Here is a 20385-nt window from a genome sequence, read left to right on the forward strand (position 1 = left end):
CATGGCTTCGCCTTATCTACGAGCACAGATCATCAGAACATAGGGATCAATCTGGATTAGGATCTTAAGAGACAGGCAGAGTTGACATGGGGTGAATGGAACCAAAGCAGCATGACATGTACATCTACCTGAATTCAATGCAGAACTTGTCTTGCTTCTCAAAATAAAGTTATGTTCGGTGGCCACACGGTGGACGAGTGGTTAGCATGTAGGACAGCAGATCTCCACAGGAGATCAGGAAGACCTGTGTTTGAATCTCTGTGTGGAGTTTGTATGTTCTCTCCGGTTTCCTCCCACATTCAAAAAACATCTTAGGTTAATTGGTGACTCCAAATTGTCCATAGGTATGAATGTGAGTGTGAATGGTTGTTTGTCTATATGTGCCCTGTGATTGGCTGGCGACCAGTCCAGGGTGTACCGCGCCTCTCGCCCGAGACAGCTGGGACTCCGGCTTCATCCCACATTCCAAATTGCCGACTCCAAATTGTCCATAGGTATGAATGTGAGTGTGAATGGTTGTTTGTCTATATGTGCCCTGTGATTGGCTTGCGACCAGTCCAAGGTGTACCCTGCCTCTCGCCCGTTGACAGCTGGGATAGGCTCCAGCACCCCCGCGACCCTCGTGAGAATAAGCGGTAGAAAATGATTGAATGAATAATATATACAAGGTCATCTAATATAATACTATACAGCAGGGGTGGGCAAACTACGGCCCGGGGGCCACATGCGGCCCACTAAGCGTTTGAATCCGGCCCGCCAGTTGCTTTCTAACTTTTAACATACATGCTGGCAACATGACTTGCAAGTTGGATGTCTTATTCAGTCAAAAAAATAAATAATAATAAAAATAATATATATATTTTTCTTTTATATAAAATTCTAGTTTGTTGTTTGATGTGGTCTGGTGTTTAAAGCGTTTGAATCCGGCCCGCCAGTTGCTTTCTAACTTTTAACATACGTACATGCTGGCAACATGACTTGCAAGTCGGATGTCTTATTCAGTAAAAAAAAAAAAATAATAAAAAAAAAATAAAAAAAAAATAATAAAAATGTAAAATTAAAGTTTGTAGTTTGATGTGGTCTGATGTTTAAAATGCTCTGGAAAAAAGGGATATATGGAACATATTTAAAACATATAGCTAATAATCTGACACGTTTACAGATAAAATTATACAAATAAGTAAATAAATAAAATAAATAATAAATATATAAAAATATAATATAATTGATATATAATGTAATTAATAATATAATTATATATATAATAAATTATATATATATATATATAATATGTAGATTAAATATAATAAAAATAAATAAATAAATAAAATAAATTAATAATAAATATATAAAATATAATATATTAAATATAATATATTTAATAATAAAATTAATATATATAATATAATTAATCATTATAATATATAATAAATAAATACAATTAGACAAATAATTAAAGGTGGACTGTTATAATTATAAGCGTAAAATAGTGTGTGTGTTATAAAAAATATATTCTGGCCCCCCGCACAGTTTTAACTCAATGCGGCCCACGAGTCCAAAAGTTTGCCCACCAATGCTATACAGTATATTTATTTTGTACAATGTTGTCACTGTCATTAGAATAGCAATCACATGAATTCAATGACACATCTTTGTTATGCACACAAATGCAGGTGAGTCTTCGTAGCTTACTTCTATTTTCAATTGTGTCCGTCATCATTCTGAATCCACTTGATGCAGTCTCATTACAGTCCCACACTACATTGCATGTGCGCATGTGCGCATGTGCGTTAGCATGGAGTTGTGTTGAAGCCTAGGCTACCTCTTGAGGGGCTACCTCACCTGGGCCCTATTAAGTGCACTCACCGTAGCCAAACTTAAGTTGTCCGAGGTGCGGTACAATTGGCCTCGTGAGAGTACGGCCTACTTTGATGTTTTTGATATTTAGCCGTTCTTACGTTGCTACCATTTTCGTGTAATATCAAATTAATTAGTTTGGTAAAGTTGGTATAGGTCAGTTTTAGTCCAAATGGCATTCTGTTGCACTTTTCTTAGTCGGAGGTCTGACAGTTTGCTCGAATGCAGCAGAAGACCTCTATCATAGCCAGCATGTCCTCCATAAAGGAGGTCAATGCAGGACCACAACTAGGCCAACGTGTATCGAGCGCTGAGTCACTGCACGCTCAGCATCCTGTGGGGGCTTGTGTAACTATGGCGGCAGATCAATAAAGCTCCTGTCAAGGATCCTGCAAGTTAGATGCAGCCTATAGATGGATTCTGCAAAGGTGAATGGTCTTAATCCAGAGTCGTGTCCAAACACCCTTTGGGTGCTTTATGTTTAAAACCCATCAAATGAAAAAGTTAACAGCCTCATTATTGATTTTATATAAGACTAGAATAGAAATAGAACGAATAACGGTCAATCGATTTTCCTTCTAGTTTTCATACATCGCTACTGAAGAGTTGGCGGACAGATAGTTTCTAAGAACACGCCTGCCCTCTCCTACTGTGTTTACTGAAAGCACAACAGGTCCCTGAAAATATGGGATGCCATTATAATACTAGTCTTTATCACTGGGACCTACGGACGCTAGCTCTTGGCTCTAGAGATAGCTGAAATGTCAACACTAGCATGGCGGAACATTACATTACTTTCGAGTATTGCATTTCTGTCTGTTTCTTCATTTATTGCATTACGGCCCATGTTTAGACAGTCTTGACGAGGACGTCAAGAATCTTGCATGGTTTCACATCCCATGTAACGCAACATGTCGAGTTGAATGCAATATTACATCATAGTGCACCCATACTCTATTAGGATGCCTGGTAGCACTTGGTAAAATCCCATTGTTTATTCAAATGCTTTCTACAGTCACATTTTAGTTGTGTTCTGTTGGGTGATGTTATGCACCATTTTAGTTGTATATTAGATTCTTCCTGTTTTGCAACAGGAAGTGTGTGTATAATTGGTTCAAGTTGGTCCCTGGCATCAATAAGTCATTATGAAAACAAACTGCCTGAAAAAAGAGGTGTATTTTTTTGCCTTTTTTTTCTCCAAGGGTTAACATTCTTTAAGTGCAGCTCCCCTGTCCTCGGTTTGACGTCACACCCGACCAGGGGTTCACTCCAAAATAGCTCTCACGGCTAAGTTAGGAAACTCAGGGAGGCATGTTTAAAACAGCAAACAATGTGTCCGCCTGTAATTCTTTCTTCACATGCACAGAGGGTTGTTTCAAAGCTCACACCAGCTTGAGTCAGCACTTCACTAGATCTTTTTTTTTCCTCCAATGCACCCGAGGCTTTTCATGGTTGGATCACATGAAATGTTATCAAAGAGATCGGAGCTGTTTCTGTTCTTGTGCTCTGTTGACTCGTGCGCTGAAGACTGCTCAAACTGTGTGAATGATTTTTTTCATCCCAAGTAGCACTCCCAGAATGTAAATCCAGTAACTGTTATCATTGGCTATCATCACATGTTGTCTACATCCAAAGTCAATATCCATATTGTTTGCTGTCTTCCCAACGGTCTCAAATCCCACCAGGAATTTGCTCCAGAGGTCTTGGAATTGTGCACTTGTCAAGTGAAATGATTTATTTCTGGATTTTGTTTTTAATACCATTGTAATTGAAACAAATGACTCCCTGAGTAAAAGTGGAGGAAGTATAAATCCACAATTTGAGTCCTATGCATCGTCATTCTTTTAATTTATTCATTTCCTCGTTCCCTTGAAGTCATGGGACACTGAAAAATGTAGTCCCAAATGTGGCCAAGTAGTGTTTTATACATATACTTCAATTGGTTTATTCTTTTACAAAGGAAGAGATTGACTTTTTGTAGGACTTCAAAATGTATGAAATCCAAGGTAATTTTTCATATAGGACATAATGTAAATCCAATTAATCAGTCCCAGACACCCAAAATATTTTTTACCCTTTTTTCAACATTTGCATCCTTGATTTCTTCTCTTTTCCTGGATTGATCTTACTGTTGAGGCAGACTTCCTGTGCATTCTGGCAAGCTCGGCTAACCCGACACCATCTTCATTCTTAATAATGAGTTCTGTCTCGAATCGCATCGAGTTTCTCACCTTTCTCGTACTGCAGCCAGTCATAGCTTTATTTGGCCCCATGGCAGGTTATTTAGCAGTCGCACTCAATGAAACAAATGCACGGACAATGAGTCAGCAGCACATGGCCTAAAACTCACAATTACGAGTGCGCCTGAATGCCTTACGGTGCAGAGAGCACAGAGCAAAAAGAATGGAGACAGAGCATAAATGCGCTACACAAACAATACTTGCATATAGAATAATTAAAGACAATATGTTGAGGAAATATGAAATATAGATAATTCATTGTCATACCATGGTCATTTTTGTTATATTCATTTTTGCGCGTGTCTGGATAAGAGCGAGGAGAGAGGCTTTTTTGATGTTTGTTTTGTATTTTGTACTTTGGATACTGCTATATAATGATTCTTAAACTTTCCTTTCGATTTGGTATCAAATTAATATGCTGACTTAAATCATAGCGATCACGAGTGGACAAATGTAAAGCTCAAGCGGAAGGATTCCAACATCAGGCTGAAATAGAAGATATGTAGGATGACCAGTTATCTTATTTATCAGTGCTTATATCAAAATAAATACAATTTATGGATGAATGAATTAGCAAATGAATCATGTTCAGTATTTCAAGTTAATGAAAACATAGTATAGTGTGTGGTATCAACGTATCAAAGGCTACGTGAGCGATGTTATAGAATAACCCAGGCTGCATACGAGAAGCCTCAGTAAGAATTAGCGGAATAGAAGATGGATGGATGGAGTATACGAGAACCAAGGCAAAGGTTTGGTGAAAATTTTAGTTTTAACTGATTTAAATGTGCAGTACATGTTTTTCTCTGTGTTGCTAGTCCTATCATATTGTGTAATTTGTTTTCTCTTCACAGATGACACAACGTCGAAAGAAGTCACCAGGGTATGTTTTGCCTCCGTGAACATACTGTATGTACCATGACAGATTTCACATGGGATTTCTTAATACATGCTTTCATTTATTTGTGTACACACAACTACTTATCACTTGTCTAGCACCGTGCCACATCTCCACCTTCTGTTTTGGGACGGTAATGGTATACATATCTTAATAATAGTCTAATAGTGAGATGTATGTGTGACTCGCGATTTTGTAGCTCACACCTTATTCTGACGCCTCAATGCCCAAAGGAAGCAGCATCTCGATCCACTCAGTTGGTTCTATGACCTCAATGAAAGGGACTTACAAACCCATATACACAGAAAAACGAGGGTCACTCAGCCCTTTAGTGCGTCATCCATACGTCTGTCGAAAGAGGATGTGGGAGGGCGGAATGGATCCTGAGGGAGAGGGTTTCTAGTGCGCTTCTCTCCATGACGCCTCCTCACCCTCCCTGTAGACACAGACATGACAGGTCTTTGGCCCCTCACAAGGCAGGGTATTCTGCCGCTTACATAAGCTCACTTTTAAGATGAATGTGGAGCATCAAAGCTCGCCAGTGCTTTAATCAGAGCTGTCAGACGTCTACAGCCCTCCTCTCAGGATGCAGTGGGGATGATCCCACAGCTAGAATGCAGCAATGAGCTGGGAGTGTAACATGGTGGGTGAATGTGATGAAAAGTTCTGTCTTTCTGAACCAGGAGCCGTAAACCAGAAAAGAACCCTAGTCCATTCATTAAACAAAGTTTACCGTTGTGTTGTTTATATTTCATTGCTGTTACAGGAGGGACAGTCTTGTAGAGACAACGCATTGTGGTGAGATTATGCAATGTAATTTCTGTGTGTTGTGTCCAGCAGTACCAGGATGCAAACATGCAGGGCGTGGTGTATGAACTCAACAGCTACATGGAGCAGCGCCTGGACACTGGAGGAGACAACAAGCTATTGCTCTATGAGCTCTGCAACATCATTAAAACGGGTAAAAAAAAACTGCATTATGGACATTTTTGGATTAAAAATCTTAAAAATCAAATTTCAACTCTAGGCTAATAAAATGACATTTTTTTCATGATATTCTGAGTTTATTGTCATAAAATTGCAACTTTTCTTTTCGTTACAATACGGCTTTTTTCTTTTAATATTTTTTACTTTATTTTCATAAAATTACAACTGGATTTTTGTCATTTTTTGTTCCCCCCCCCCACATATTTCATCTTTGTTCTTTTTCTTTGTTCTTTCTTTAATTTTTTTTACATTTTGACTTTATTCAAAATTTAGACTAAATTTTCCGCATTCCAATTTTTTTTATTCCAATTTTATTTTTGTTTTGTTTTCTCATAATATTGCAACTTTTTTATTATTTCAACTTCATACAACTAATATGAGATTAGTTTTCCTCATATTATTATGACCTTACACTTGATCCCCTACCGATCAGAAACCAATCTAACCCCAAGAGACCAGTTCAGACCAGTGTATGAAGCACCTAAATTAGGCTTTTCTCCTAATCTCAACTCGTGTGGATTAAGGACACCTGTCACAGAATCAACCTCTCCCCTTCAAACCTCTCCACGTCCATAGGCAAGACCAAAGAGCTTTCAAAAAACCTCTGGGACAATATTGCAGACCTGCACAAGGCTGGAATGAGATCAAATACCACCAGCAAGAAGCTTGCTGACAGGGTTCTTACGCAAGTATGGAAAGACAAGGTTTGGGAGAATGTGATGTGGTGAGATGAGATCAAATTTTTGTTTTTGGCATTTCTTTTGGAGACTGAGAAATGCTTAAATATGAGCCCAAGAACACAATCCCTTCTGTCAAACATGGAGGTGGAAACAATTTGCCTTGGAGCTTTTTCTCTGTTCACAATCCCTCCCTCAACACTAGTGACCAACTGCAAGAAACGTCTGTCCTCTGTGCTTGCCAACAAGCTAGTCCTGAGCCATGCTTTGCATTGGGATCAAATACTTATTTCCCTCAATCAAAAACAAATTAATGTGTGTTCTGTAAATTCTGTTCACCGTTGAAAGGGTGTAACATTTCCGCTTTCCTAACCTCATCTCTTGTCTTTTCCCTGCAGCAACAAAAGCTGATGGATTTGCACTTTACTTTTTGGGAGAATGCAACACTGTAAGTCTTTTAATTTGACACGTTTTCTGAACAACCCAAATTTAGTGTTTTCCCTTTTTCTGTCTCCTTTATCTTTTTTTTTCCCCTCATGCTTGCATGCACACAGAGTTTATGTTTGTTCACCCCAACGAGGGCCAAGGATGGTCCCCCAAGCCTCGTTCCCTCGGGCCCCATCACATTCGGAACAACCATTGCAGCGCATGTTGCCAAGACTCGCAAAACACTTTTAGTAGAAGACATCATGGGGGTAAGGTTTTTATCCGTCAATCCACATTGAACAAGTCATGGCAGGGACCAGTGTCAATTTAGTAATACTGGAATGGACATCATTTTTCTGAAACACTGTTTCACAAATTCAAGCATGAAATTGTGAAAAATTCATAAAAGCAAAAAAAAAAAGAAATCATTAGTTAATTTTTGTATTATAAATGTCACTGGGTAACTGTCTTATATTGGAATACATGTTCCAGGACGAGCGCTTCCCAGACGGCACAGGGCAGGACTCAGGGATCCGCGTTCATTCTGTCTTGTGCCTCCCCATCCTCACTGCCATCGGGGACCTCATTGCCATCCTGGAGCTACATCGACACTGGGGCAAAGAGCCCTTCAACCTCAGCCACCAGGAGGTCAGTTCCACCCATACGAAGTACACAAGATGAGAACTTTCATTTTAAACTGACCAAAGCAATTAGCACACATTACAACATAGTCAAAAATATCTACATTAATCTACGCATAATTTGAAGTATTTTACCATGTCAAGCGTACATTATATCTGCTATGAACGCTATGCTCCCGTAGGGAAATTTGCTTTGGAGAACTGCCCTTTTTGACTGCAATCACAATGTCACCCAGTCGTACAAACAGATACCATGACCGATTTTGACCGCAATGTGGATTACTGCATTAACAAAACATGTTATAAAACTTTGTTTAAATCAAAAGAATAATAGAAAATACCCATTGCATTCTCTACAGCAGGGGTCTCCAAACACCAGGCTACAGATGTTTCCTATGAGAAATGGATATCAATTTTGGAAATATGTAATTAATTATAAAAAACTTTTTTAAAATGTTGCAACTGATCTTAAAGGGGACCTATTGTGCTTTTTCCACTTTTCTGACCCATAAATGTAGTTAGAATGTTTTATACTTGTGTTAAACAATGCCAAAGTTTCAGATAATGAGGTTTGCGCATTTGGAAGTGAGCCCTGAAAGATGTTTGGGATGGCTCAAAATGCTCGGTTGGGTGGAATAAATTTAAACGTTTTTCCGTTTTGGAGGGGAGCTCAAATCAAAGGACATACAGCCGGAATAGGTGCAGATTCTGGAAAATCTAAAAAGCTTTCTGTGCAGGTTATTGTGTCTACCTGCTCTATGGGAGACCACAACTCTATACAAAGGGTCGAAAAATCAGCATAATAGGTTCCCTTTAAAATTTTCGTCTGGAGTGTATATTATATTTTATCTGCCATATTATAACTTCATGTACACAAACTAAGGGCAAAAGTTGTTAATTACATAATGAATGAAACCTTAATTTTTGAATACTAAAAACATGCAATTGCATGTTTGCAAACACATTATAATCAATCCAGTTACAATTGAAAAAAATCAGTCAAAATCATCAACCGAGAGGGACGGCTTTTGAAAAATGGCTGGGATTGAATTAGTTAATTGGAAGGTAAGCTTTGCTTTTCATTACAGGTTGCAACAGCTAACCTAGCATGGGCGTCAGTTGCCATTCATCAAGTACAGGTGAGCAAGCGTCCAAAAAGACCCATGCACACTGAATACCTGTTTGGGAGCAGGGTAAATCCTGAATGCCCCACTTATTATGATATCGGTGCCTTTGTTTGTTCTGGTTCTGCCCTGCTGTTTTTAATGGGGAAATCCACTGTGTACAAGAACGGGGTTGCGACCGGGCCCTGTCCAATCAACTAAGCCATAGATTCAACAAACAGGTCTCCGAGGACGTCATTATGGCCAAGCACTGTTTTATATGAACCCATAGCATAACACCTCAGAGAAGCAGTGTCCCACTGCAGGAGAGGCCACTGTGGACCTCTGCATAGCACTGCAGCACACTGCACTCCTGGGCTGGCTGGCTGGCTGGCTGGCTGGCTGGCTGCTGGCTGGCTGGCTGGCTGCTGGCTGGCTGGCTGGCTGCTGGCTGGCTGCTTGCTGCAAAACACTGTCACTGTAGACAGACCACTCGGTGTGTTTACAGTACAAGCAGGAGGCTGCATGTGCTCTGTGGGAAAAGTGTGATTTCACATGTGACCTGACCTACTTCTTCTTCTCATTCTAGGTGTGCAGAGGCCTCGCGAAGCAGACCGAGCTAAATGACTTCCTACTAGATGTGTCAAAGTAAGAGCCTTGTTGCTGTTGGAATGCTCAATCATGCTGCATTATCAAACTCGTGAGAGTCAGTATTGATATTGAATGTGCCTTTAATGTTTACATCGTCAGAGCTTCCCTTTTGACAAACATCTCAAGGCATCATTTCTTCTTTTCTCACAGAACGTACTTTGATAACATTGTGGCAATAGATTCTCTACTTGAACATATTATGGTAAGCGCACTTCTCAAAGGTTTCTGGTCATTCTGTCTAGTCCAGGAGTGGGCAAATACTTTGACTCGTGGGCCGCATTAGTTAACAAAATTGTCCGGGGGGCCAGAACATATATTTAAGACACACACACTATTTTATGCTTGGAATTTTCCTTGAATTATTTGTCTAATTTTATCTGTAAAAGTGTTATACTATCAGCTGTATGTTCTCATGTTCTCATGTACGTATGTTCTCCCTTATGTCAGGAGCACTTTAAGCATCAGACCACATCAAACTATGTCATTTCATTATACAGTTTTGTTTTGTTTTTTTAATGAATAAGACATCCGACTTGCCAGTCATGTTGCCAGTTTATATGTTTAAAAGTTGAAATACTTAGAAAGCAACTGGCGGGGCGGATGTGGTGCCCGGGCCGTAGTCACATAATCACAGTTATTACCTGCTCATGCAATGTTTTAAGTAACATTTATTAAAACAAATAGTGTGTAACAATTGATAGATGGCTTGGTCTATGTAAAAGAACAAATACAATGAAAAATACAAAAAGAATTACACAAATAAATAGAACAATTACATTTAGAGCCACAAAGGATTATAGATAGCTTAATAAATAATACAGGCATTAAAAAACTGACAAATATTGTATAATGTACAGTTAATGCAGTATATAGACTAAAGCAGGGGTGCTCATTAAGTCGATCGCGATCTACCGGTCGATCGCGGAGGTGGTACTATCATCCTCGCATCAATGCCGTCACTTGATTGATATACAGGGCAGCCATTCAGATGACAACTGAATGTTGCCCTTCGGGCGACCAATCAAATCAAACAACGTCTCTAAGTGCAGCAGAACTTACGATGTCAGCCTATCATCCATCCCCGTTACTTGATTGACATACAGGACAACCAGTCAGATGACAACTGAATTTTGACCTTTAGGTCACCGCTCATGCGTAAACAGCGATGCAAAGTGCTAAGCTAGTCGGCGAATTGCGTTAGATTTTAAGCCCTCGCTAAAGTTTATGGTCACTAAAATGAGTGAAGGAGCTGGACCAAGTAAAAAGGCAAAAACATATCACTTCCATACGGAATGGGAGGTGGACTTTTTTTTCACAATGTCTTTTTCGAAGTGCGTTTGCCTCATATGCCATTCTACCATCGCAGTACCAAAGAAGGGAAATGGGGAGTAATGTGGAGGTAATTACAAAAAATGTTAACTGTTAATTATGTGTGTTTTGCAATATTGGCTCATTTGGTTATGTAAGGTACATCAACATACATTGTACGTACAAATAATCCTCAATACATTTGAAAATAAATAGATGTTTTGCATTTTTGTAGTGGGTAGATCATTTTGACTCGGTTTTAAAAGTAGCTCGCATGCTGAAAAAGTGTGAGCACCCCTGGACTAAAGGATGAATTGGATGGTACGGTTCTTAGCCTTCTTCTTCCTTGTGAACACCACATGTGTGTACTGTTTCTCAAGTTCTGACCTATTGTCTCCAAAATGATCCTTATTCTCGTCTTATGTTCAATTCACTATGTTCTGTTATTCTATTTGTTCTATTGTGTTCACAACTGGTTCAAGTTGTTCTTTCATTTGGAATAAATATCACAAAAATCACAAACGTCCACGCTCATGCTTAAATATCTATACTATGTACAGTGCGTACTTAGTAGCGACGTAATCACTCAAAATACCAAATGGAATTGTGCAGTTTGGAGCACAGCCCTCAAAGTTCCAACTCCGAATTCTGAATTGTGATGTGATGTAATCACTTGCATGATTTCCTCATCATTTTTAACTATGCTGTCTTTGCAGATATATGCAAAAAACCTGGTGAATGCCGACAGGTGTGCGCTCTTCCAGGTAGATCAAAACAACAAAGAACTGTATTCCGACCTCTTCGATATTGGTGAGGAGAAAGAAGGCAAGCCGGTCTTTAGGAAAACCAAAGAAATTAGGTATGGTATAAATTAGGTATTAGGTATATCCCTTCGTCCCCTCAACTCCTAAAAGTTCTCAACTTCCTTTTCCAATGATTGATGATGTTGAAATATTAATATGAGAATGGATTGGCAAGTAAAGTGACCGTTCCCGTCTCATGTGGCCCTGCAGGTTTTCTATAGAGAAAGGAATAGCTGGCCAAGTGGCTCGGACAGGGGAAGTCTTAAACATCCCAGATGCCTATGCAGATCCACGGTTCAACCGGTAAACACAATTTTTAATAATGATATTACGGCATAAACTCAAGCACTTAACTGATTTGATCTGATTTGGCAGAGAGGTGGACCTCAAAACCGGCTACACCACGCGAAACATCCTGTGCATGCCCATTGTGAGCAGGGGGACTGTTATTGGTGTGGTGCAGATGGTCAACAAGTTAAGCGGAAGTGCCTTCACTAAAACAGATGAGAACAACTTTAAGATGTTTGCTGTCTTTTGTGCCCTGGCCTTACACTGTGCAAATGTGAGTCCATCAACAATTACGCTCAAATACTGGTTTCTAACTAAGACATGAGAATGTAAAAGTATTCATTGCTATTTTAACAAAGTGCAATGAATCTAGAACAGGGGTGTCTAAACCTTTTCGACCCAAAAATGAAAGGATCCAAGGTTCACTTTGATATTTTGGAAACCAGCATGTGTACAAGTGGTTATGCTAAGAATTTCAAAGAAAAAATGCAAAGGCATATCATTATCATTTTTGCTGTTGTATTTTTTAAATATGCCAAATATTTCAACATTCTTCTGAAATAATCTTTACAAAATAAATATTTACATGACTTTATTCCCATAGTATTAAAAAATTTCCCCAACCCAATTTTCGAAGAATGACACCTTAATTGTGTTTTGTTTGTTTATGACTTAATACATTTTTTTAATATTTAAACTCTATGCTACTGAAATGACATTATTTTTACTGATAAATATGTGTTTAGTCTTGTAAAATTCTGATTTGTTTTCATTAGAATGTGTTTTGAATACTTGTTCTGTTACTTTAATTTCTGCTGTTTTTTCTGCAACTATTTTTTTCTTCATGTTAGTTTTCTTCATGTTAATTGTGACTTTATTCCCATAATACTCTGGTAATATTGTTACTTTTTTCCGCAAGCTAATTTTCCCAAAATGTTGTTTTATTTGTTTTAATATTCCGACTTAAAAAATTTGAGAATGTGCTGTGGGCCAATAAAAAATCTCCCCAGGCCTCACTTTGGACACCCCTGCTCTACACTACAAGCTCTCACTTCAGAATTTAGGCAAAAGTATTGGGACACCTTTCCGCGCCACTTAAGCAGGTGGAAAATAGTTTTCACTGAAGTGCAAAGCCTTTCTTTGATTGTCATTGTCAGAAATTATGGTCATGCTTTCATGTTTACCCAAGCCTTTCCTGTGTGTGTCTATGTATAGATGTACCATCGAATTCGACACTCTGAATGCATTTACAGAGTGACAATGGAAAAACTGTCTTACCACAGCATCTGCACCTCAGAAGAATGGAAAACGCTCACTCAGCTCAACCTTCCCACTCCCATTTATAAAGAGATCGAAATGTGAGTGACCGTCCTCGAATGCTTAATGGGTTCCACCTAATGAGGCATGCGGGTTTGGCATAGCCCGGTGGTGAACAGTCCTCTCAGAAAATAGTCTGACCCTCTTTTCACATGTTGCTGCCCTAAATATACGGCTCTGGAAAACTCTTGAGGTCGCCTCAGCATGAAAGCTGTTTTTCACCAAATATTATTTCTGAACTATTAAGGTGAATTAACATTTCTATTAGGTTGTTTACAATTTGGGAGTAATGTTGTCAGTACTTTATGGAATAAGAAACATTTTTATTGTCTGACAAAATGATTACTTGGGCTGCACGGCGGTCGAGTGGTTAGTGCGCAGACCTCACAGCAAGCAGACCAGGGTTCAATTCCTTCTTCGGTCATCTCTGTGTGGAGTTTGCATGTTCTCCCCATGCATGCGTGGGTTTTCTCCGGGTACTCCGGTTTCCTCCCACATTCCAAAAACATGCTAGGTTAATTGGCCACTCCAAATTGCCCATAGGTATGAATGTGAGTGTGAATGGTTGTTTGTCTATATGTGCCCTGTGATTGGCTGGCCACCAGTCCAGGGTGTACCCCGCCTCTCGCTCAAAGACAGCTGGACAAAGACACCCCCCGCAACCCTCGTGAGGATAAGCGGTAGAAAATGAATGAATGAATGAAAATTATTACTTAGATATTTTTTCCACATCTACATTCTGTATTGTTCGATTATTGCTCCCTTTGTTTTATTGCAAAAAAATTAAAATTAACTTGCCTTAGTCAAAACTAGGGCTGTCAATCAATTAAAATATTTAATTCAGATTAATCCCATGTTGTCCATAGTTAACTTATAATTAATTGTACTTCACCGCTGATATAATTTTTTAATCTATAATAAGCAGGGCTGTAAATATCTTAGTGGTAAACTACATCACATTTTCTACATCAAATTTGGGCCTTTACTTTATTCAAAAAAATTATATACCTTTAGAAATTCCTCAGTTTTTGCATGTTTAATTAAAAAAATAAAACTGCACATTGTCCCAAGTATACTTTTCTGTGTTTGAAGTATATGAGTAAACCATGATTAAACCCCTGTGCTAAAATGATAAGGACTCACAACTGATGAAAAGTGGACAGAACCAAGTTACACTGCAAAGCAATAAGTTGTTACTACTAGAATTATGTGAGTACTCGTAATACGTTGAACAAAGTGAGCTAAACTTGTGCCTTTTCATTCGATTTAAAGAGACATGTTTGATTTAATGGTACTCAAAGAATACTCTCCGAATGATTTATTTAGCTTTAGTAATTCTAACTTTATTAAATTGAGTTTTTAGAGCTTATACAATAATGGTTGCTTTGACTTGACTGAAAAAAATGTTCTACTTATGTTTGAGATAATAAACTTAAATGATTTAAGGCAATCGGTTTCCTCAAACTGTTTGAGTTCAACTAACTTGTCAGGTTTTACAGTGTATCAGGTCAACGGATGCAACCTATGCAGGGTTTCTCGTGATCTTTGAGTGTCTTCTGTCTTATTCAGCATTATTTTATCTACAGTCTAAGTGACAGTCTATGATATATTTTAGGTTTTTATATTTTTGGGCCCTGAGCTGAAAAAGTTTGGAAAACTTAACGGAGCGTATCTTAATGTTCCCAGGAGAAAAGTGGCCTCTGTAATTCTTAAATATGAAACACTAGTGACAACCAGATTTGTGGAGCTGGCCACAAAGAACCACAGAAAACAGTCTTGGTCAGATGGGTGACCAAGACCTTTTTTAAGACTTAGAATTGATGCCAGAGTTAAATCTTGTTCATTATAGAATCTTTGTTTGCAATCCTCAGGGAATGTTTTGTAATTTTTTCTTTTTTATTCTCAGTAAAGCTGAGTACAGTTCTGTCTTCTACAGGTTTCACTTTGACATAAGTCCATTTGAGGAGATCTGGCCTGCAGTCTTCATCTACATGGTTCACAATTCCTGTGGAAAGACCAGGTAAGGTGCTGTACTCTATCTTTAAATGTCAGTTCATGTCATGTTTATCCTTTTCTCGCTCTGCGTAGCTTTGAGCTGGAGAAACTGTGTCGATTCACCATGTCTGTACGCAAGAACTACCGGCGTGTGCCCTACCACAACTGGAAGCACGCAGTGACCGTGGCCCACTGTATGTACGCCATTCTACAGAAGACTTCTGGGATCTTCACAGAGCTAGAGGTCTGCTGCTCATGGAGAATAAGATGGGGATGTTTTAGTTGAACTATTTTGGGTATCTATGGTGTGTGATCATAAGAATTCCCTCTTGTTTTACAGAAGAAGGGACTGTTAATAGCATGCCTGTGCCATGATCTTGATCATCGGGGGTACAGCAACACTTATCTGCAGAAGTTTGACCACCCACTGGCTGCTTTGTACTCCACCTCCACCATGGAGCAGCACCACTTCTCTCAGACTGTCTCCATCCTGCAGGTAGAGATCCACTATCTGGGTTTGGACATTGCCAGAAAAACGGAACTTGTCTGACTCCAATGTGCCAAGTGTAATTTTTTGGGTGGAAGGGGGATTGTGGTGTGAGGTTATTTTTTTCAGGAGCTGGGCTTGGCGCCTTAGGTCTTGTGCAAGGAACTCTGAAAGTTTTTGGTCAATGTCATGCTCCCAACTTTGTGGGAACAATAAAGGCAGGTGAGGCAATACTTTGTCCTCCTAACCGACTTGAGTGGGCAAATTCTCAAAATTCAAGTCCAGCATCCTGAGGCTGTACACACAGAGAGTGAACGTTACAGGCACTATCCAGGAGGAAACAACAAGGATACACCAAGTTGATGGCCCCTTCGGATGACCTGCTAAGTGAAAGCCTCAGGCACCAGAAACATGCACCACCACCAAATGGAAGAAGTGGGTGACATGGGGAAAACATACCAGTGGCTGGAAAAGGCTGGAGCGAAAGACAACACCTAGGCACTAATTATGGCAGTAGAGGAACAGGCCCTAAACACAAGATCAATGGAAGCCAGGTTCTATCACATCAGACAGGACTCCAGATGCAGGAAGTGCAAAGAAGCTCCAGAGAGTGTAAGATGCAGCATGAATAGCGTACCGGAACGTCTGTACCAAATATGGAGTGGAGATCTCAGAATCAAGATGGAAGACAACACTGAAAGTTGTTGAGAACAACCAGGCCAAGATCCTGTACGACTTCCAGATCCAGACGGACAACTGTTGATGGCCAACCAGCCTGACATATTCGTGGTGGATAAACAGCAGAAGACAGCAGTGGTGATAGATGTAGCAATCCCGTGTATTAGCAGAAGGAGCACAACAAGCTTCCTTCATCCCTTCACCAAGGGATGAAGGAAGCGCTAGAGAAATGGGAGGGGGGGGGGGTGAAGGCAACAGTTGTGACGTCTCAGAAGAGCACAATACTGGGAACAGCTAAGATCCTACCCAGAACTCTCACGCTCCCAGGCGCCTGGTAGAGGACCCCCGAGCTGCAGTTGTTTGGTGCTGAATGAGCTTAAAATATGTTGTCTAAATTTGGCACTGAAAAAAAATCGGAATTCGAGAAAGAATTCAGAATATCAAGTAAAATAATTGGAAAGTAAATTGCAACTGGAACACGCACACGACAAAACTGATGTCTACAGAAAAAGTCAGGATAAACAAAGATAAATATGATCTCAGGGAAGAACTAAATTTGAAACACTTATATGCTAGGACAATGTTAGAAAGCCATAGCATTTAAGTATGTGGAATCAAACTGTGGAATTGATTGAGTAAAGAACTCAAACAATGCACAACGATGAGCCAATTCAAGAAACAATACAAACAGTTGATGTTTGCTAAATACAAGGATGAAGAGTCTTGATGTGCTATACATATCACTATATTGACACTTACTATGGTACCCATTATGTCATTGGATGGTCATATCACCTCCTACTTCAGTACATGACAATCAATCAATAAATAAATAAATAAACTATATTAGGAAAGCAGGAAGTGAACAAATGTAACAGTTACTGATTGTAAAAGTACCAGATGGAGGGGTAGGATTTAATAAGCTTTGCTTCTTCCCACTCCTTTTGAACATGTGGAACTGTGAACTGATTATGTGATACACTCAATTGTAATCTGATGCATGTTCAAATGAAATAAAACCATTACCATTACCATTACAATTGCTGGCGGCCACACAGCTACACATATCAAACACGGAGCTGATGTAGCAGGTCAAGACTAGACTATTCTTAAGGTACCTTGACCTTCTCTGCCTTCAAGTAAATCACTGAGGATGGTCATTGGTCATTGGGATGGCTGCGGGCTTGTCAATCTCTTGTAGCAAAGCTGAGCTGAACGCCTCATAAGTGGAGCATTTGCTTTTTTATTGATCTCTTTGTTTCTCATAGCTGGAAGGGCACAATATTTTCTCCAACCTGACTTCCAGCGAGTACGAGCAGGTGCTGGAGATCATCCGGAAGGCCATCATTGCCACAGACCTGGCCCTTTACTTCAACAACCACCAGCAGCTGTCAGAGCTTCTGAACTCAGGTGTGCTGGACTTCAACAACCACTCACACAGGTAAGACCAGAGCACCATTATAAATATTGTTATATAAGTTGCTATGATGTTGTAGCACATTCATTTTTACTTGTAAAAATTTCTATCACTATATTTAATATTTTGATGTGATGTAAGTTCCCATATTCCCACATTGTACGCGTTTCAAGTAGGGACAGTCTGCCTTAAATCGGACAAACAGGCAAGGCATTCAGGGACAAAGTATAAATCAGAGCGTGCGGCCTTGCCCCATCCGTTGCACGGCGGTGACTGTAACCTGAAAGCAATTTGGAACCATTGAATCCCCACAGCGAGGTGCGGCGCACCTGTTTTTTTTAACACTTCATTTCCGTAAACAGCCAAAGATAATTGCATTAGCTGAAAGTAGCGTGTTGCCATTGTTCAGTTGAGATCAGAACGTTGCTTCAGTTAAGTAATTCCTCTAAAAATAATCACCTGTAATACAAACCTTTGTAGCTTATGGTACAATATGCTGTACGGACCACATGGAATTGTTTTAGCATCTTTACTGTAAAGTGGCCCCCATATCCTTACATTTTTCTGTCGGCTATATCAATATTTACATTCTGGGGGGAAGAATTTTATTTATTGGAGAATTACCTGCCAGTAGATCATGCAAGTAGGTCATTTAAAAAATATTTCCTAATAATAATAGAAAATTTTGCACACAAAAATGTACCAAAGCCGGACAGAATCCGTAGGACAAATACTGCTATACGGACATTGCACCCCAACAAACCAGGTTTCCTGACATTATACATCTGGATACAAGTAAACAGTACATAACCACTCACGGAGCTAACGTAGCTTTACTCGCCTCCAGGGACCGTGTGATTGGTCTAATGATGACAGCATGTGACCTGTGCTCTGTAACCAAGCAATGGCAGATCACGCGACTCACAGCCAACGACATCTATGCTGAGTTCTGGGCCGAGGTAAACTGTCACCTGAGGAAGAACATTTTGCAAGAATTTTAATCGATTTTCTGTGTTTTTTACTTTACCAAAGGGAGATGAGATGAAGAAGATTGGAATGCAGCCCATCTCGATGATGGACCGAGACAAGAAAGCGGAGGTTCCTCAAGGCCAGGTAAGACCACTACCACTTATTTTACATTTTTACATTTTTAGTCACTACCTAATACTAGATGTGCAGTAAATGTACCACATCAAATCTCTTAACTGCAATTTGTGTGTGAATGAACTTTTCCAACTTTCTACCACAAATGAGTAGATACAACTTATACAACTTGTCTACTGGAATGCATGAGAAATCATGATGTCCTGTGGGATACATTGCAGTCATCAATGACTGCATTTGTAGTTATAGTTGTGATCACTCGAATCACACAAAAATCACTTTATTATTAGAATACAACATTTATTTGTCGCTAAATACAGTGTATGCTGTTTGATGAACCTTGGCGTACAGGATGTCAGCACACAACACATGCATTTACTCTACATGTGTACAGTATAGACTCTGATTCTGTGTAATATGATATATATATTCGTCTTAAATTAGGTGGGATTCTACAATGCAGTAGCGATTCCATGTTATACGACGCTAGCAGAGCTGTTCCCCCCGTCCAGTCCACTTCTGAAGGCATGCAAGTATGTACCTATACTATATAGTCTTACCTTATATGAAAGCATTGGTTGTCTTATTTTGCTGTTAATACAGTACAAAACCTAACAGCATAATCGTGTTAAAAGAAATGTTTTCTGATCAAATGAAATGTGCTGCATGAGAATATGCCTTAAAAATAACAATAATGCTCAGTTTTGACTGACACTGTTTTACTGCGCATTGCTAAGATAACTAAATTCATCATTATTGTAGTTGTAAGGACACCATTTTTGGACAACATAATAAAATTGTTGTTGAACTGGAGAAAGTCAGTAAGCTGTTGGTACAAGACTTTACCCAAGAATGGGTTGCTGTAGTAAGATGTTAATTAGATGAGCGAGTTGTGGTGGCTAGTGGGTAACTTAGGCCCTGTCCACACAGGAACGTTCTTGGGATTTTTTTGGGGGCAGGTTGAAAAAAAGTCTCATCCAGACGGGAGCGGGTAACTGAGTGAAAACGATGTAATACCCAAGGCCTACCTATGTGTGGCGCTGTTAACTGACATGAGTCATATCCTTCGAAATATTCAGATGTTCGAAATGTTCAGTCTTCCCTGAACAATTGCAGACCCAAATGCTGGTTTGGCCTCTCTGTGAATCACCACCTTATCGTGGTGGAGGGGTTTGAGTGCCCGAGTGATCCGAGGAGCTATGTTGTCTGGGTGCCTCTGTGTTGGAGTCAGCCCCGGTGAACGAGAGGGTCATTTCCCTATGCCTTCGGACTGTCATTTGTGCTTAAGCGCCAAACGGCAGTTCGGAATACCCGGCCTTCTTGGAGTCCATCAGGGGGGTGCTGGAAGCACCCCAGCTGGTGACTCCGTCATTCTACTGGGAGACTTCAACGCCCAGTGTGACCCGGAGGGGCGTGATTGGGAGGAACGGCCTCCCTGATCTGAACCCGTGCGGTGTGTAATCTTTTAACACGATTATGCTGTTAGACTTCAGTGCGAACCACAGTTT

At 39.7% G+C, this 20385-nt stretch overlaps 1 protein-coding gene across 5 annotated transcripts in view; it reads left to right on the forward strand.

The window, feature by feature from the left end:
• The window catches only part of pde10a (phosphodiesterase 10A), a 60628-nt gene that overhangs the window by 36576 nt on the left and 3667 nt on the right, over positions 1-20385 (forward strand). For 3 of the 5 annotated variants that reach the window (XM_058058377.1, XM_058058373.1, XM_058058375.1), the window contains 19 exons: positions 4952-4980; positions 5833-5956; positions 7058-7107; positions 7214-7354; positions 7578-7733; positions 8815-8865; positions 9419-9477; positions 9631-9682; positions 11505-11647; positions 11802-11894; positions 11967-12153; positions 13095-13237; positions 15133-15216; positions 15285-15435; positions 15532-15687; positions 17625-17797; positions 18621-18732; positions 18806-18886; positions 19322-19410. In XM_058058377.1, coding sequence (XP_057914360.1) covers positions 4952-4980; positions 5833-5956; positions 7058-7107; positions 7214-7354; positions 7578-7733; positions 8815-8865; positions 9419-9477; positions 9631-9682; positions 11505-11647; positions 11802-11894; positions 11967-12153; positions 13095-13237; positions 15133-15216; positions 15285-15435; positions 15532-15687; positions 17625-17797; positions 18621-18732; positions 18806-18886; positions 19322-19410 — 2074 coding nt within the window. The remainder of the gene's footprint in view (positions 1-4951; positions 4981-5832; positions 5957-7057; positions 7108-7213; positions 7355-7577; positions 7734-8814; positions 8866-9418; positions 9478-9630; positions 9683-11504; positions 11648-11801; positions 11895-11966; positions 12154-13094; positions 13238-15132; positions 15217-15284; positions 15436-15531; positions 15688-17624; positions 17798-18620; positions 18733-18805; positions 18887-19321; positions 19411-20385) is intronic. The other 2 variants (XM_058058374.1, XM_058058376.1) reach the window with 1 other exon arrangement.

This window comes from Doryrhamphus excisus, chromosome 20, assembly GCF_030265055.1.
Source record: "Doryrhamphus excisus isolate RoL2022-K1 chromosome 20, RoL_Dexc_1.0, whole genome shotgun sequence".
Lineage (NCBI taxonomy): Eukaryota > Metazoa > Chordata > Actinopteri > Syngnathiformes > Syngnathidae > Doryrhamphus > Doryrhamphus excisus.